Here is a 13,854-nt window from a genome sequence, read left to right on the forward strand (position 1 = left end):
ACGCCCGCAGATGTACACCCCAGTAGATATTTAATAGACAGTCACTATAATCAATAAACAGTTGAAAATAGCTTAAAATATAAATCAAAATAATTTCTATACTGCATTATTGTCATTAAACATGGATTTAAGATACTTCAGTGTTATTTCCCAGTTCATATCTTCCTCTGGGATACTCACTGCAGTGTCATAGGCCACATTTATATTATTTATCTGGCTATCAGAAATACTTAATGCTTTAAGACACTCTTCTATGCTGCGGTATCCTAGAACAGAACAAGAAAAATCCTTCAACTCATTTTTAGTATGTATTGCCACGCCAATTATTAGTCTCCCATTTTTTAATTCACTAATCAGCGTGTACCCGTCTACTATAACCGGTACTATTACTTTAGACTCTTTTGTAACTATAATTTTGCTTATGTCCGTCTCTATGGGCAGTATTCTCACTCTGAGTATTGAATTCATTTTTTGCATTTTTTTATTCACCCTGGATGAATCAAGTGGAGTCTAAAGAAAACACAATTAAATTATTTGGAAGATACAGTTACGATGATATTGAAATCAACGACGTGTCATTAAAGCCGTACATTAACGTACACACAAGAGTATCTGTTCCTCACACTGGAGTAAGCTACTGTAAGAAACAGTTTGCAAAGGCAAACATGCCATTGACTATGAGACTAGCACACGGTCTTATGAGACATGGAAGAAACACAAGCAAGGCACTGTTAGTTCTTAAGGCAGTAAGAGATGCATTCATAATCATTGAAAGACTTACCAAAAAGAACCCAATGCAAATTCTTGTTGATGCATGCATTAACTCTGGGCCAAGAGAATCAACTGCCAGAGTAGGAAAAGGTGGTTCCGCAAAAAGATCATCTGTAGATGTATCCCCACTTAGAAGATTAAATCTTGCCATAGAATTCCTTACCACAGGAATGAGAAAGGCTGCATTTAAGAACACAAAAACACTTCCAGAGACAATTGCAGATGAACTTATTGCTGCATCAAGAGGAAACCCAAATGCATACGCAGTTAAGAAGAGAGATGAAGTTGAAAGAGTTGCTAAATCCAGCAGATAAATAAACTATCCTTAATATTCAGTCACTATTTCATATCTTATTTATAATAATATACACAAAATAGGAGTTGCACATAAATAATCCTAATATAACCCAAAATCAATATAATGTGCGCACTCATATAATATTCCATACTAAAAATGCACAGAGAATAGAATATATAACACACAATCCGAAGTATTTCAGAATATAATGTATGGCCTATAAAATAAAAATAATTTCATCTGTGGCTGTGTATGGGGTATACTAAAATTATAAATACATGCATTGGCTTAAAATTGAAATTAAATTAACTAAAGCACTGCTATAAGAAGTTCTTCGCATATGATAAAGGCACTTAGGTTTATGACTAGATATTGAAATTACAATAACAATCGAGTTATAAAGAATTATTTATACAGTATTGTATTATACATATGTAGAATAAGCCCTTCTATATATTATTGTTTGTATTTCATAATATATTACAGCGTATACAGAATACCTTCCATTTATATACCATGCCCTGCTCCATTGACATACAGTGCAGTGGTATATCTCTATTATCTTTCCTGTGTTATAGTATCTTATTTCTGCATTTTATACATAATACCTAATAAATAATATTTGGTTTATTTGCTATATGTTTGTTTGGGCGGTGAGTATATCAGAGAGCATAGAAAAGTATACAAGAATAATCAAAGAGCTGGATGAGATAAAACTAATACCAAGGGCGGGGATAACTTGCTGCTTTTTAAATGGAAGAGGATTTAAAGGCATCCACGAGGTGGGCATATCCCTGCTTTATGTATATATACTACTGACTATCCAGTCTGTGCCACTGAAAAATACAGCAATTACAGTTATGCTATCATTCTTTTTTACAGTCTGTATGCAATTAGCGCTGCAAACAAGGAAAAATAGGCTTTCTCTGCTACTTTGCTCTATTTTCTGTGTATTAGACATATTTATCACTGTGGACATGGCAGCAGTCCAGTGCATATCGCACGTATTTGGAGTGCAAACATTTAGCCTGGGCATACTTCTAGTGATGTACATAGATGGAAGGACACGGCCAGGAATTAAACAATGTATAGTAAAAGATATTTCAGTTCTGGTATACTTTTTAATAAAGAAATATGACAGTAGGCTGTGTATATACTACCCACACTCTGTGTCTGCCATAATTATAATATGGTCAGTAATTGAAGCCATTAGAACAAAGAAAACACCGCTCCTGCCAGGGGTAATTGAGGATGACATAAGCACAGAGTCAGAGGAATCCGAGAGAACAAAGAGGCCAAGAAGAAAGGCATCATTGCGTCTATCTGAGAAAAACAATGAATTACCTGCAAAGTCTGTAAGTTCTAAAGAGGCACAAAAGCCAAAGGATAAAAAGGCAAAAACATCCAAAAAGGAATCTTCTGTTACTGAAGATAAGCCAAAAAAATCTGCAGATAAGCCAAAAAAATCCTCAGAAAAGTCAGTTACAAAATCTTCAGTGAAAAAGCCAGCTGAAAAATCAGCTGCAAGGCCAGTTGTAGAGGAGACAGCACAAAAGACAAAGCCGGTCAGAGCTGCAGCAAAAGAGGCAAGGAGTAAATCCACCAAAAAATAAAAGGAATATTTTGTATTATATCCAAAAATAACAGGCTGCGATGGGCTGCCATATAAAGTGTTCTAGAAATTCAGTGAATATATATGCTTCCTTTCTATTGATATTTTAATCTCTAGATGTATTTGTGCTGTAATTTTATTCACAGTTTATGTTTACTTATTAGTACATGTATATTTAATTTAGGATTATTTTGAGTTATTGTAATATACAAGGAAATGTCGAACATACTACACATGAAAATACCATAAATATTTAGTAAGTACGTGTATGCACTACTCATCTGTATGTATAATTGCCTAGTCTATTCTTACACAAAAATATCTAAATAAATAGCTCAAAGTAATAAATATCAAGATATGTACATAAGATTATAAATAACCCACTATGCACTCCTTAAATTGCCCACTGTAATATCCTAATATATTGAATAACCTAAAAACAAAACTTAATATTGTTTCTTTCTTATTCTAACACAGTCTCTGTACTGCATTGCACATATTTATATCTTAATACTATTTTTATTAACTCAAATTGCATATTTAGTCTAATAAATTATATGAATCTTATTGTTATTATAATATAGAAAGGCCCTTCAAACACCCAGAAATAGAATTTGAATTTATTATATACCCCGAAATAAAATATTTATTTTTTTATAAATAGACTCATCGTATAGTAAGAAATATTCCAAAACATTCATAATTATAATAATAATAATTTCAGATTATTCCATTTATTAAAAGACATTTCCAGCTATTATAAGTTCTGTCTTACAGTGCATGATTAACGGATAAATTTATTTTGGATTTATTCTTATTTAGTTTAGCTTCTCAAAACCAATGTCAGTTGCGTATTCTCTAAAGCATCTTCTGCACATCATTAATTCGTACTGTCTAATCAGTCCTCTTCTTCCCATGCAGGATCTGCACTGTCTGCTTCCCTTTCCCATTGGAATTTCACTTTTCTCTAATACTCTCAGTGTCTGTATATCATCTATAACTTGGTTGGACATGCAGGGACTAAAAAATAAAACGAAAATGAAAATAATTCCATGCTGGCTATAAAAGCACAGAAAAGGCTAATTACTCTATAAAAGGACAGGGTCCCCAAATAGCTAGAAATAGTCACTTATGCCATATTTATAGTGGATTAATCTATTTTGGGGTGCGCCTGCTGTTGTGATAATAAATATTATAATATGAAATGTTTTGGGCTATTAAGCAGGTTAGGCTGATTTTCTATGGTTTATTGTGTAAATTCTAGTAATATAACTGGAACCCTCTATTTATTCCGTGTCCTCTATATTAATAGGCACATCCTCTTTTGCAATTCCGGTTCTCTTTGGGCCGAATATCCTCTTCTTTGCGGCTTTCTTAAGAATGGAGTATAAATAGAATATAAAGCAGAGAAGGAGAGTGAGGATTATCCATGCAGTAAATTCATCTGCTGCAAGTGCCCCTATTGGGTCTAGGGAAAACATTTTCATTACAGAGAAGTGTTTGTCGCTTTGGAACTGACTTGTTTCGTATGGCTTTGTCCTAATTGTAAACCTTTCAAACATTCAGGAGTAAACAAACCGTAATATATTCAAAAATAGCAAGATTGTTTTGTATATGTTTTAAAGTGGGCCTGATTGAATATTCTTTCTTGTTTGCCTATATATATTTTTATTTTGTACTGCCCTTCATGAGTACTTTAGAATCTGAGTTAGATATTATATTAGATGACAGAGAAATAGAAGAAATTGGAAAGACATTTGTGCAAGGTAGGTGCCTGTCGCCAAAAGACTTGAGTTCTTCTGGGGATTATGAAGGTATTTTTGCGTGTGAATTGAAAAACACCTCTGAGGAAGTGCCTGCATCCTTTGAAGAAATATTTAATACTGAAGTTTGCATTCTGCCTGCAGAGACTAAGAAGGGCTCTCTCAAGTTTGGAACCTCGCAGAAAAAAAGAAGGACAAAGGAGAGGCCTTCACACGCACCCACACAGTCACCATGTAAATCCTCATTTTCTGATAAAAAAAGAAGATCTTTGATTTTTCAGGAGGTGGACACAAACACATCGAGAGCAGCAAAGAAACTGGTTCGGTTGCAGCGAAGCAAAACAGACCAGAACAACCAGCACTGGAGCAGACGCACACTAATTAATAAGTCTGAGACCCACACTGGCGCAAACTCTTCTCCACACGCGAATTCTGAAATAAATGCATATACGTATGCTCTGCCTGCAATGGGGACAGGGCCATCAGACAGCATTCTTAGGGTTTCTACAGAAACTGTAGCCACAATGATTCATACTCCTGGAGTGGTCATTATTGACTGCCGATTTGAGTACGAATATTTGGGAGGACACATAAAAACAGCACTTAACATAACAACACAAAAGGAGATGGCAAACTTCTTTAATGACATGGTGGAAAGCAAGCAAAACTCCTCTTTAATCATTATCCTGTATTGTGAGTACTCTTCTGTCCGAGCACCAAGGCTGGCCATTTCTTTAAGAAACGAGGACAGACTTACAAGCACGTATCCATACTTACGGTTCCCTAATGTATACGTAATGAATGGAGGATATCGTGATTTTTACAGATCCCATTCCGAACACTGTGTGCCTTGCAGCTATATTCCCATGTGAGTATCCATTTATTTTGTATTTCTGAAGACTTTTCGAGTATTATCACTTCTTCAGATGTTTTTAAGCAGGGATGGCAGTTGTACATATGTTCCCTGCCGGGCATGAATGGAAACTAAACACATTAAGTTACAGCACACGATAAAAGGCCTTTTATATTCATATTTTTAATTTCGGGAAATATTCTCTGCCTTCTATTTATTGGACTATTGTAAAATAAATGTGTAACTACTAACAACACAAAGCTTATGCATCTATGCTGCATATTTATCTGTATTTTTGCATAGTAGCTCATATTCTCTCCATAAATATCCCAAAAACTCATAATAATAAAAGGAATAAGTACTATTTCTCTTACTCCAATCAAATATTTATACATAACCGCCTTGAAATACCTATTTGTCCCCATTACTTGTTCTATAATCTACTGTTATGTACTTCAGAGTATTTTACAGCTATAAAGCATAGATTATATTTTTTTACTGTGCTTTGATTATTAAATACCTTTATTCTTATTTTATTGCTTTAAGTTCCCACAATAAACATATTACAGAAGAAACAATAAGATTTTCTATTTACAAACAACTAGAAATAACTAAAAATTAGTTTTATTTGTAATAATAAGTACAATTACACGAAATAAAGCTATATATTCAATAAAAAGCAAACCTAAAACAATTTAAACTAAGATATTTACTAGAATATATTTGGAATATATTCATAAGAACTCACAAACTATCCTTAAATTTTGCTGTTTATATAATATATGTAGTGCCGGTTTGTTATATAAAAACGTTAGAATAATAATTTAGACGAGTTTTTAGTGTTTTACTTGCTTACACTTATAAATTAGTAAATTTACCAATGATGAAATAATTTATTACTTTCGAACTTTTTCTAGCTTTTAAAGATTTATTTATAAGGATACTTAACACAATAATTAGATATTTAACAGAAATATAACACAAACAAAAACTCATTCTTGTTTACATATACAGCACACTGCTGTATGAAAGGAAATAAAGTACTTAACGCATTCTTTATATTTAGCCGTTGGGGCTGTAAATTTTTTATTATTTTAATTCATATGGTAAGACCAGAGAGCTATGGAAATAAAATATACTATACTGATGATGTAGCAGAAAAGTACAACAGCAGTACCAGTTTGAATAATATACAAAGCAAACTAACCCAGAAGTGTTTAGAGATATTAGGAAATCCAACAGATTCTCTTATTCTGGATATAGGCTGTGGAAGTGGTATAAGCACGGAGAATATTCTTGATAATAGCAATTACACTGTTGGTATTGATATAAGTACCGATATGTTGGTACTAGCCAAGCAAAGGGTAGAAGGGATTATGTACGCAGAACAGCCAGCGTCTGACTATTGCGACTTTGCAGCTGTTGATATTGGAGAGGGGCTTCCCTTTAAAAGTGCATCATTTGACTATGCCATTAGCGTAAGTGTTCTTCAGTGGCTTGCTGTGCAGAAAGACTCTAAAAAACTCTTAAATGCATTTTTCTATACACTTTATGATGTATTAAAAACAAAAGGGATGGCTGTTCTGCAGTACTACCCAGAGTCAGAGAAGCAGATGGAGTCTATTATTAAGTGTGCTTCAAAGTACGGATTTGCAGGAGGAACACTTGTTGAGAACCAAGACAGTAAAAAGAAAAGAAAAACCTATCTTATTCTTGAGATGGCAGGAGCAAAAGGAAGTTCTGTGCACATAAAAGAAAAAAAGAAAACCTCCACATTTAAAAAGCCAGTGGCAAACAAAGACCTTTCCTACCGAGATTGGATCATCAGAAAGAAAAATAAAAGAGAGAGCAAGGGCCTGGCTGTTCCTAGAACATCAAAGTACACAGGTAGAAGAAGAGGATAATTCCGAAATCTTCAGTTATATAATAACACTAAATATAAAGACAATAGACATACTATATTCATGTTAAAACAGTATAATACTATGAATATCCCGAAATAGCTTAAAATTACAAATTTTATTTTGGAATATTACCGAGTTACAGTGTACTAAAAATGAAAATAACTAAAAACCATTTTAAATAATTTATCAGTAAATTTCGCAGCATACACTTTATTTATCCTATTTTATAATTTTAGAGTTGATTTGGGTTGTATACTAAAGCATCTGTGGCCAATTGCATTTCTGATATTTAAATTTCTTGTTAGTTAATGGATTTATTTAAGTATATAACAAGAAATAACCCGAAATTATAAAATACTACAGAAATTGGGCAGTATCCCTATGAAAGAGTAATTTGGCGGTGCATTAAATTTTATATTTTATTGCTTGATAATTAAGAGATTCTTAGCATGCTGTTATAAGACTGTTACTGGAGAGAAAAATTTTATGGAGAATATTGTACTGCACCATGCAAAAACAGACAGATATAAAGACCCACTGATTTCAAATGGTTTTGTTTTAAGCAATGGAATTGTATATAATGAAGAAACATCTGTAGAGATGACAGGAAGAATTGAAGAAGGGATTACTCCAGTTGCATTTTATACTGAAGAGAAAGGAGCGGTCTTTAAAGTAGCTGCAAAATCTGGGCATATATTTTGGGCAGAAAAAAAGAACGGATATAAATGGGAGTGCGTTGGGGATATGGACGTGCATATTCTAAATACATTTTTTAACCAAACCAGCGGGAGTGTCATTATACTTACAGAAAATGAAATAGTTCTACTTGACAGGCACTTTAACATGGTCAGAACGGAAGAGTACAGCGATGAGCTAAAAAAACTTGTACAGGAAAGCCCGTTGAAGGAAACCGTGCATGCAGAATGGTCATCTGACGGAAAGTATATATTGGTGATGGCTGCCTCGATATTAAGTATATACGCGTATAATCTAGAGCCAATTGCAGACACAATTACTGTTTGTAATAGAATTATGAACAGCCGGCTTATGCAGACAAAGAAATACCTGCTCAATGAAAGTGCGTATGTAGACAGTATGAAAAGAGTTTCTGTTTCTAATGATCAGAACATAGAGGTGCAGGACATTTTGGAAAAGAATAGTGTTGTGTTTGAGAAAAGATCATCATATAAGCTAGCCACCTGGCACAACAGATTTTCACTCATATATGCAGTGACAGATAACAACTCAATACATATTTTAGAAAGGAATGGGCTTAAATACAAGGAGCTATTCCATCTTAGAGAGTGCGATCGAAAAGAGGAGAACATAGAAGGCAATGACATTGTGTGTATAAGAACAAAAGATGATTATATGTACATTGTCAACAGAGAAGGCTGTGAGTTATACTTAAAAGTATACTATATTAAAAACAACTGTCTCTACCTAAAGGCCAACCAGAATATAGCTAGTGTATGCACAACAGACAGGAATACTTCTGTGCTGCCCGGTGCAATAAAAGACATGATAATCATGCCTAGCCACCAAATAAAGCTAGTCCTAACAGAGCATATTGTAACAATAAAACAGAGCACGTGTGTTAATAGAACCGGCCGTGACGTGATAGACATTGATGGTGCTAGGCTGATTATGTACAATTTATATAAGTGTCCAATTCCTCCGCCTATGTATAGTAGGGAGATAAAGCTTGAAGGAGTGCCAAACAACTTACACGCACTATACAATGGAAAAATAACCTATCAAGTAAATGGAAAAATATACAGCAGAGTGGCTGGAGAAGGAGAAGCAAATACAGCAACCGAAATAGAAAATCAAGCTACACTGGCAGATAGAACAGAAAAGAAAATCCCAATGGAAGAAAGAGTTAAAGAACTAAGCATACAATGCTCAGCTAAGAAATCTGAATACACTACAGAAATACCAAGTATTGTGGATGGGCATGAAATTGACTTATGTGGCTATAAAGCGGTGCTTACTCTTAATAGCGAGCGCCAATCTCTTCATATTCAATGCGATAGCTCTATATCGCAGATTATAGAAAATGTTTCATCAATCCTACCTGTTATCACAGACCAGCAATACATACTCATATCTGTAAAGGCCCAGGCCTGGACAGAAATATACAAAATATCTCTGGGGCTATCTAGAAGCAATGCGCTAGAACTAGTGCAAACAAGAATAGCTCGAACAGGAAAAGACAGCAGAATAGTTTTTGCTTCTGAAATATCTATTATAATGGTAGATGTATATGGAATGTTAGAAACATTCTATCTAGGCTTTATGCTAGAGAATAAGATAGATAAGCTGGTTTTATCTGAAGAACTACCCAACGCAGTTGGTCTTGCCAAGAAACATGGTTTGTCAATATCCAAGTACTTGAATGCTATTTCTGCAAGTATTCTTTCAAACCGCATAGAAACACAGACTCTTTTTGAGATAGTTAAATTGCTATTCAATGAGGATAGAGAGAGAGCCAGGCCTATATTAGACCAAATAGAAAAATATTCCATTACGCAGATAGATTGTATTCTTTGTTTAAATGCACATAGTAATGAGACTGGCCAGCCAAATTATGTAAATGATACTAAGACAATCAATACTATTTACTCATGGTGTAATATTGCAGTGGAGATATATTTATTCTTCTGCAGGCCAGAACTTATTGTCATTCTGGCAGAGAAGTTTACCTACAAAGAAACCATCTCGCCCAAATCGTTCTTTAGCATAGACCAGTATGCAATTCCAGAGCGAATTATAAAGAAGTGCATTGGAGTTATTTCGCCGAGTGTTTTGCTTCAATCTGCTTTGAATGTGTATGCATACACTCTATGCTACATTATAATGCACGCCACCGATACACCACACGATGAAACTAATGATATTCTACTAGTTGGCCAGTCAGGCAGGATAAACCCATTCTGTATTAGCGAAGAGATTGAAAGAAGGCTTAAAATAGCAAAAGTGGCAAAGGATAAGAAGAAGCAGACTCTCTATATGGTAAAACAATATATTTTAAGAAAAGAGAATGCAAATAAGGAGTGTGTATTTTCTATTACCGATCTTAAGCTAAGCATTGAAAAGGAGTGCATACGTGATTTTTATCTATATCTTTTAGACATTAATGAACTATGCAGAGGAGAGTGCACAGAAGAAGAAATGTGTTCTGAAGTATTTATTAACACAATCCAGTCACTTCTTCTTATATCTGGCGATTCTTTAGAGAGAGAGGGCGATCACAAAGAAGCACTAAATTGTTATTTACGCGCTGGAAATGCAGCAAAAGACAAAGTGTGTAGCTTAAGAATGAAGCTAGGCCTGTGGAGAGAGTTCTTCTCAGACAAAAGCAATCAGACTCCAAGTAACATGCAGAGAATGGAAGATATTCTTCTGTCACAGAAAAACATTCTTTCAGCGGCAGAGCTAAATTTAGAATTGGGATCAGTTCCTAAAGGACTTAAATACCTTGTAGGAATTGAAGAGTATAAAAGAGTCAATGAATACATTTCAGATGATTCTTATGTCCAAACAGCAGATGTTCTAGAGAATATATTACAGAAAGTAAGAGCGTACTCTGAAAGTATACAGAATACACTAGAACAGTACACTCAAAACAAAGAGAGACTAATGTCTGTGCGTGAGAGAAAGGATAGAGAAAGAGAAGAAATAATTAATGGAATGTATGCAGACGATGACTGTGAAACTGTTTACACCCGCTCCTTCATTACAAATACATTTTTATCCAGCAATGCAGGGAATTCAAAGAAGAAAAAGAGAAGTTCAAAGCTTAGAAACACTGTAGGGGGAAGGTATGAAGAGGAATACGTACAATATGTATTAAGTGAGCTAATTCTAAAAACAGTACACCAACTTTCTCATATTCAAAGCATTATTTGCATATCTCATAGTTTTAGGAAAAAGTGCATAGATAGTGACACTCCTGCACTAAACAACATTAAACAGCTGCTTATCACACTTACAGATGAAATATCCGGATATAATAAGCATCTTCAAAGGTTTTATGACACCGTGCAAATCACAAAAGAGGCTGATTTTATTTCACAAAACACAGAAGATGATGTTCTTTACGATCCAGACAGACCTATAATAGAAGAGCCTAGTACTTCAGATATTTTAGCGTATATTACTACTATAAAACAATAATCTAAAATTAATAAATAGCAAGTATCTTTTAATAAAAATTGTTATATTTCATGTTAGTTAAGTATTATTTGAGTTATTCAAGAATACTTTCAGCTTTGCCACATCTATTGTCGCCAATTATTTCTTTTCTGTTACCTAATACATAGTGTATGTTATATTTAAATTTTATTCAATCCAGATTTTTACTAATTTACATGTGTAAACATGCATTACCAACAGAGAAATGGGTGCTTCTAATAAAAATAGAACTTAAAATACGAAATGTATATAAAGTGCCACTAAACTTTCAATTTATGTATTTGCTGTTATTTATCAGTGTATACTCTTAACTACATTAGATTATTTTTATAATAAATTGTTTGTAATTTTAGAATAAACCTCTTCATATGCCATTGCCCTATAAGTAAATTATATACATATTTATTTTAAAATTAAGAATATTTATATACTACATGGAATAAAAAGACAATAATACATAACAATTTGAAGTTCAAACAAAATACATATTTATAGCGTAGAATCCTCCATTAATATAGATTGTTCTACATTGTATTAACCAGTACATAATCATAAATAGCAAAAAAACAAATACAATTAAATCCAATCTGAGATCCATAATTAGAATTATTATTGCATTACTTCATATGTGTAAAGATAGAATATTAAATGCATTAAACTATTATTTTAAATAGAACGCATTATAAAAATAGAAAAATATTAAATGGGTATAAGTATTGAAGCAAAAAAGAAATCTCCATCACTTAAAGAACAGCACGCTATATGGAAGAGTAGAAAGGCATTATTTCGCCGCACGGACAGCCCTCTCCTGAAAACAGCAAAGAAGGCCACAAGATTTCTAGAAAAGCAAATTAAACAAGATTTATTAAAGAAAAGCAAGCACTCTATAAAGGACAAAAAACTGCCATAGCATAGACCAAACAGGAATAAATTTAATTGCAGGTTATATCAGGCTATAAAAAGAATTCCTTTGTAATTCTTTCATTTACCTTGGACCTAACAAGAACATCTTCACATATTTTTATATGCGGGTGGTTCTTTGCCTGAGAAGACTTTAAATGGCTTAAATCTGTATTAGAAAACACACATCTAGAAAGAACTAGAGGAGCAGGCTCGGCTAGTTTTATGTCATGTTTTTGTACTTCATTTTTATTTAAGATATTCTCTATTTCTATAGCAGACCCTGAGCCTACCATAAATAATAAAGAGAAAATCTTTCTGACTTGATTATGCAAAAATGACCTGGCCCTAATTCTCATGAGGTACACTTCCACCCCTGTTATTTCATCGGTGCAAACTTTTTCAAAACTAATTAAATCTACGGTACGAACAGACTCTTCTGCCGTTACTTCATCAGGGGATAGTTTCTGCTTTTTTTCAAGCCTTTTTTGTTTTGACGACTCCTTCTCCTGTTTACAAAGTCTTCCAAACCAGTGTGTACCAAGTAGCTTTTTAGATGCATCTTTCATTGTTTCTATGTTTAGGATGCTTGCTGGCCTTTTAGAGAAATAGTATTCATACTCTCTAGAAATACACGTAAACCTTGCGCTGAATTCTTTGTCCACAAACATCCATCCAAGCACTCTTATATCATTTGGAAGATGCTGGTTGATCATTATATCGTATGGGTAGTCCTTCTCAGTATTGGATGGAAGGTGTATTGATATAAACTGAGCTGCAGCAGACACGCCTGCATCTGTTCTACCACATTTATAATACTTCATTAGTGCAATTGAGGCAAGTATTTCCTTTGGCCATACAAATGTGCTTGGCTGAATAGGTAGCCCATTATTTATTTCTACAAACTTATTCTTGATAAGGCTCAGAAATAGATGGTGCTCTACTGTTGGTAGCCCTGGCTGGTATGCAAATCCGTGGTATTGTTGCCCGTTGTAGGATAGTTTAAGCAGGACATTTCTAGAAATAAGAGACATGCCAACTAAAAAAATATGCAAGAAGACGAGAAGACAAGTAAAAGAGACCAAGTCTTTGACCTAGAGAAATATCTGGGGAAAGATATAAGAATATGCTTTTTTGGTGGCATAGAGGTGACTGGCTGCCTATTAGGATATGACCAGCTGCTGAATTTAGTTTTAGAGAATGGGAGGATGGTTTCTTTCTTTAACTCAGAGAATGAGCTGCCAGACTTAAAAGATCTTACTTTACAGCCACCAACAAGTATGATGTGTAAAGGTATATCAATATGTTCTATAGATCTGATGCCCACACCAGACAAGGCAGAAGAGTTCTCATACGGCGACAATACGTATTATACAGTAGGAAAGAGCAATTAGAGAATAAAGTATAAGTAAATTTAAAGTGCAATTACTATTTCAAGATTTATTTGAGTTTACACATAATATTGTAAAGGCAGAGGCAGCGCTTATAATAAAAGCAACAGGGATTTTACAGATCATGCAAAAATCAAGTAGAACAGTATACAGAAACAAAAAGTG

At 33.9% G+C, this 13,854-nt stretch overlaps 11 protein-coding genes across 11 annotated transcripts; 7 read left to right on the top strand and 4 right to left on the bottom strand.

The window, feature by feature from the left end:
- Window positions 1-96: 96 nt before the first annotated feature.
- Window positions 97-477, bottom strand: NEPG_01940 (uncharacterized protein; the record flags this gene model as incomplete). The annotated part of the gene is made up of 1 exon (XM_013204314.1): window positions 97-477. One exon carries the CDS (start codon window positions 475-477, stop codon window positions 97-99), a length of 381 nt encoding a protein of 126 aa, XP_013059768.1.
- A 17-nt stretch (window positions 478-494) lies between these two features.
- NEPG_01941 (30S ribosomal protein S7) lies at window positions 495-1,085 on the top strand (the record flags this gene model as incomplete). Its single annotated transcript, XM_013204315.1, has 1 exon — window positions 495-1,085. The coding sequence occupies one exon, from the start codon at window positions 495-497 to the stop codon at window positions 1,083-1,085; it is 591 nt and encodes a 196-aa protein (XP_013059769.1).
- Window positions 1,086-1,707: 622 nt separating this feature from the next.
- NEPG_01942 (uncharacterized protein) lies at window positions 1,708-2,685 on the top strand (the record flags this gene model as incomplete). The annotated part of the gene is made up of 1 exon (XM_013204316.1): window positions 1,708-2,685. One exon carries the CDS (start codon window positions 1,708-1,710, stop codon window positions 2,680-2,682), a length of 975 nt encoding a protein of 324 aa, XP_013059770.1. The 3' UTR covers window positions 2,683-2,685.
- Window positions 2,686-3,416: 731 nt separating this feature from the next.
- NEPG_01943 (30S ribosomal protein S14p/S29e) lies at window positions 3,417-3,694 on the bottom strand (the record flags this gene model as incomplete). The annotated part of the gene is made up of 1 exon (XM_013204317.1): window positions 3,417-3,694. One exon carries the CDS (start codon window positions 3,692-3,694, stop codon window positions 3,500-3,502), a length of 195 nt encoding a protein of 64 aa, XP_013059771.1. The 3' UTR covers window positions 3,417-3,499.
- Window positions 3,695-3,883: 189 nt separating this feature from the next.
- On the bottom strand, window positions 3,884-4,243 carry NEPG_01944 (uncharacterized protein; the record flags this gene model as incomplete). Its single annotated transcript, XM_013204318.1, has 1 exon — window positions 3,884-4,243. The coding sequence occupies one exon, from the start codon at window positions 4,241-4,243 to the stop codon at window positions 3,968-3,970; it is 276 nt and encodes a 91-aa protein (XP_013059772.1). The 3' UTR covers window positions 3,884-3,967.
- Window positions 4,244-4,368: 125 nt separating this feature from the next.
- Window positions 4,369-5,546, top strand: NEPG_01945 (uncharacterized protein; the record flags this gene model as incomplete). The annotated part of the gene is made up of 1 exon (XM_013204319.1): window positions 4,369-5,546. One exon carries the CDS (start codon window positions 4,369-4,371, stop codon window positions 5,314-5,316), a length of 948 nt encoding a protein of 315 aa, XP_013059773.1. The 3' UTR covers window positions 5,317-5,546.
- An 854-nt stretch (window positions 5,547-6,400) lies between these two features.
- NEPG_01946 (uncharacterized protein) lies at window positions 6,401-7,371 on the top strand (the record flags this gene model as incomplete). Its single annotated transcript, XM_013204320.1, has 1 exon — window positions 6,401-7,371. One exon carries the CDS (start codon window positions 6,401-6,403, stop codon window positions 7,199-7,201), a length of 801 nt encoding a protein of 266 aa, XP_013059774.1. The 3' UTR covers window positions 7,202-7,371.
- A 316-nt stretch (window positions 7,372-7,687) lies between these two features.
- Window positions 7,688-11,401, top strand: NEPG_01947 (uncharacterized protein; the record flags this gene model as incomplete). The annotated part of the gene is made up of 1 exon (XM_013204321.1): window positions 7,688-11,401. One exon carries the CDS (start codon window positions 7,688-7,690, stop codon window positions 11,378-11,380), a length of 3,693 nt encoding a protein of 1,230 aa, XP_013059775.1. The 3' UTR covers window positions 11,381-11,401.
- Window positions 11,402-12,101: 700 nt separating this feature from the next.
- NEPG_01948 (uncharacterized protein) lies at window positions 12,102-12,585 on the top strand (the record flags this gene model as incomplete). The annotated part of the gene is made up of 1 exon (XM_013204322.1): window positions 12,102-12,585. The coding sequence occupies one exon, from the start codon at window positions 12,102-12,104 to the stop codon at window positions 12,306-12,308; it is 207 nt and encodes a 68-aa protein (XP_013059776.1). The 3' UTR covers window positions 12,309-12,585.
- Window positions 12,352-13,332, bottom strand: NEPG_01949 (uncharacterized protein; the record flags this gene model as incomplete). The annotated part of the gene is made up of 1 exon (XM_013204323.1): window positions 12,352-13,332. The coding sequence occupies one exon, from the start codon at window positions 13,330-13,332 to the stop codon at window positions 12,352-12,354; it is 981 nt and encodes a 326-aa protein (XP_013059777.1).
- Window positions 13,333-13,347: 15 nt separating this feature from the next.
- On the top strand, window positions 13,348-13,696 carry NEPG_01950 (uncharacterized protein; the record flags this gene model as incomplete). The annotated part of the gene is made up of 1 exon (XM_013204324.1): window positions 13,348-13,696. The coding sequence occupies one exon, from the start codon at window positions 13,348-13,350 to the stop codon at window positions 13,690-13,692; it is 345 nt and encodes a 114-aa protein (XP_013059778.1). The 3' UTR covers window positions 13,693-13,696.
- Between the last annotated feature and the right edge of the window lie 158 nt (window positions 13,697-13,854).

Source organism: Nematocida parisii (genome assembly GCF_000250985.1).
Source record: "Nematocida parisii ERTm1 unplaced genomic scaffold supercont1.5, whole genome shotgun sequence".
Taxonomy (NCBI): domain Eukaryota; kingdom Fungi; phylum Microsporidia; genus Nematocida; species Nematocida parisii.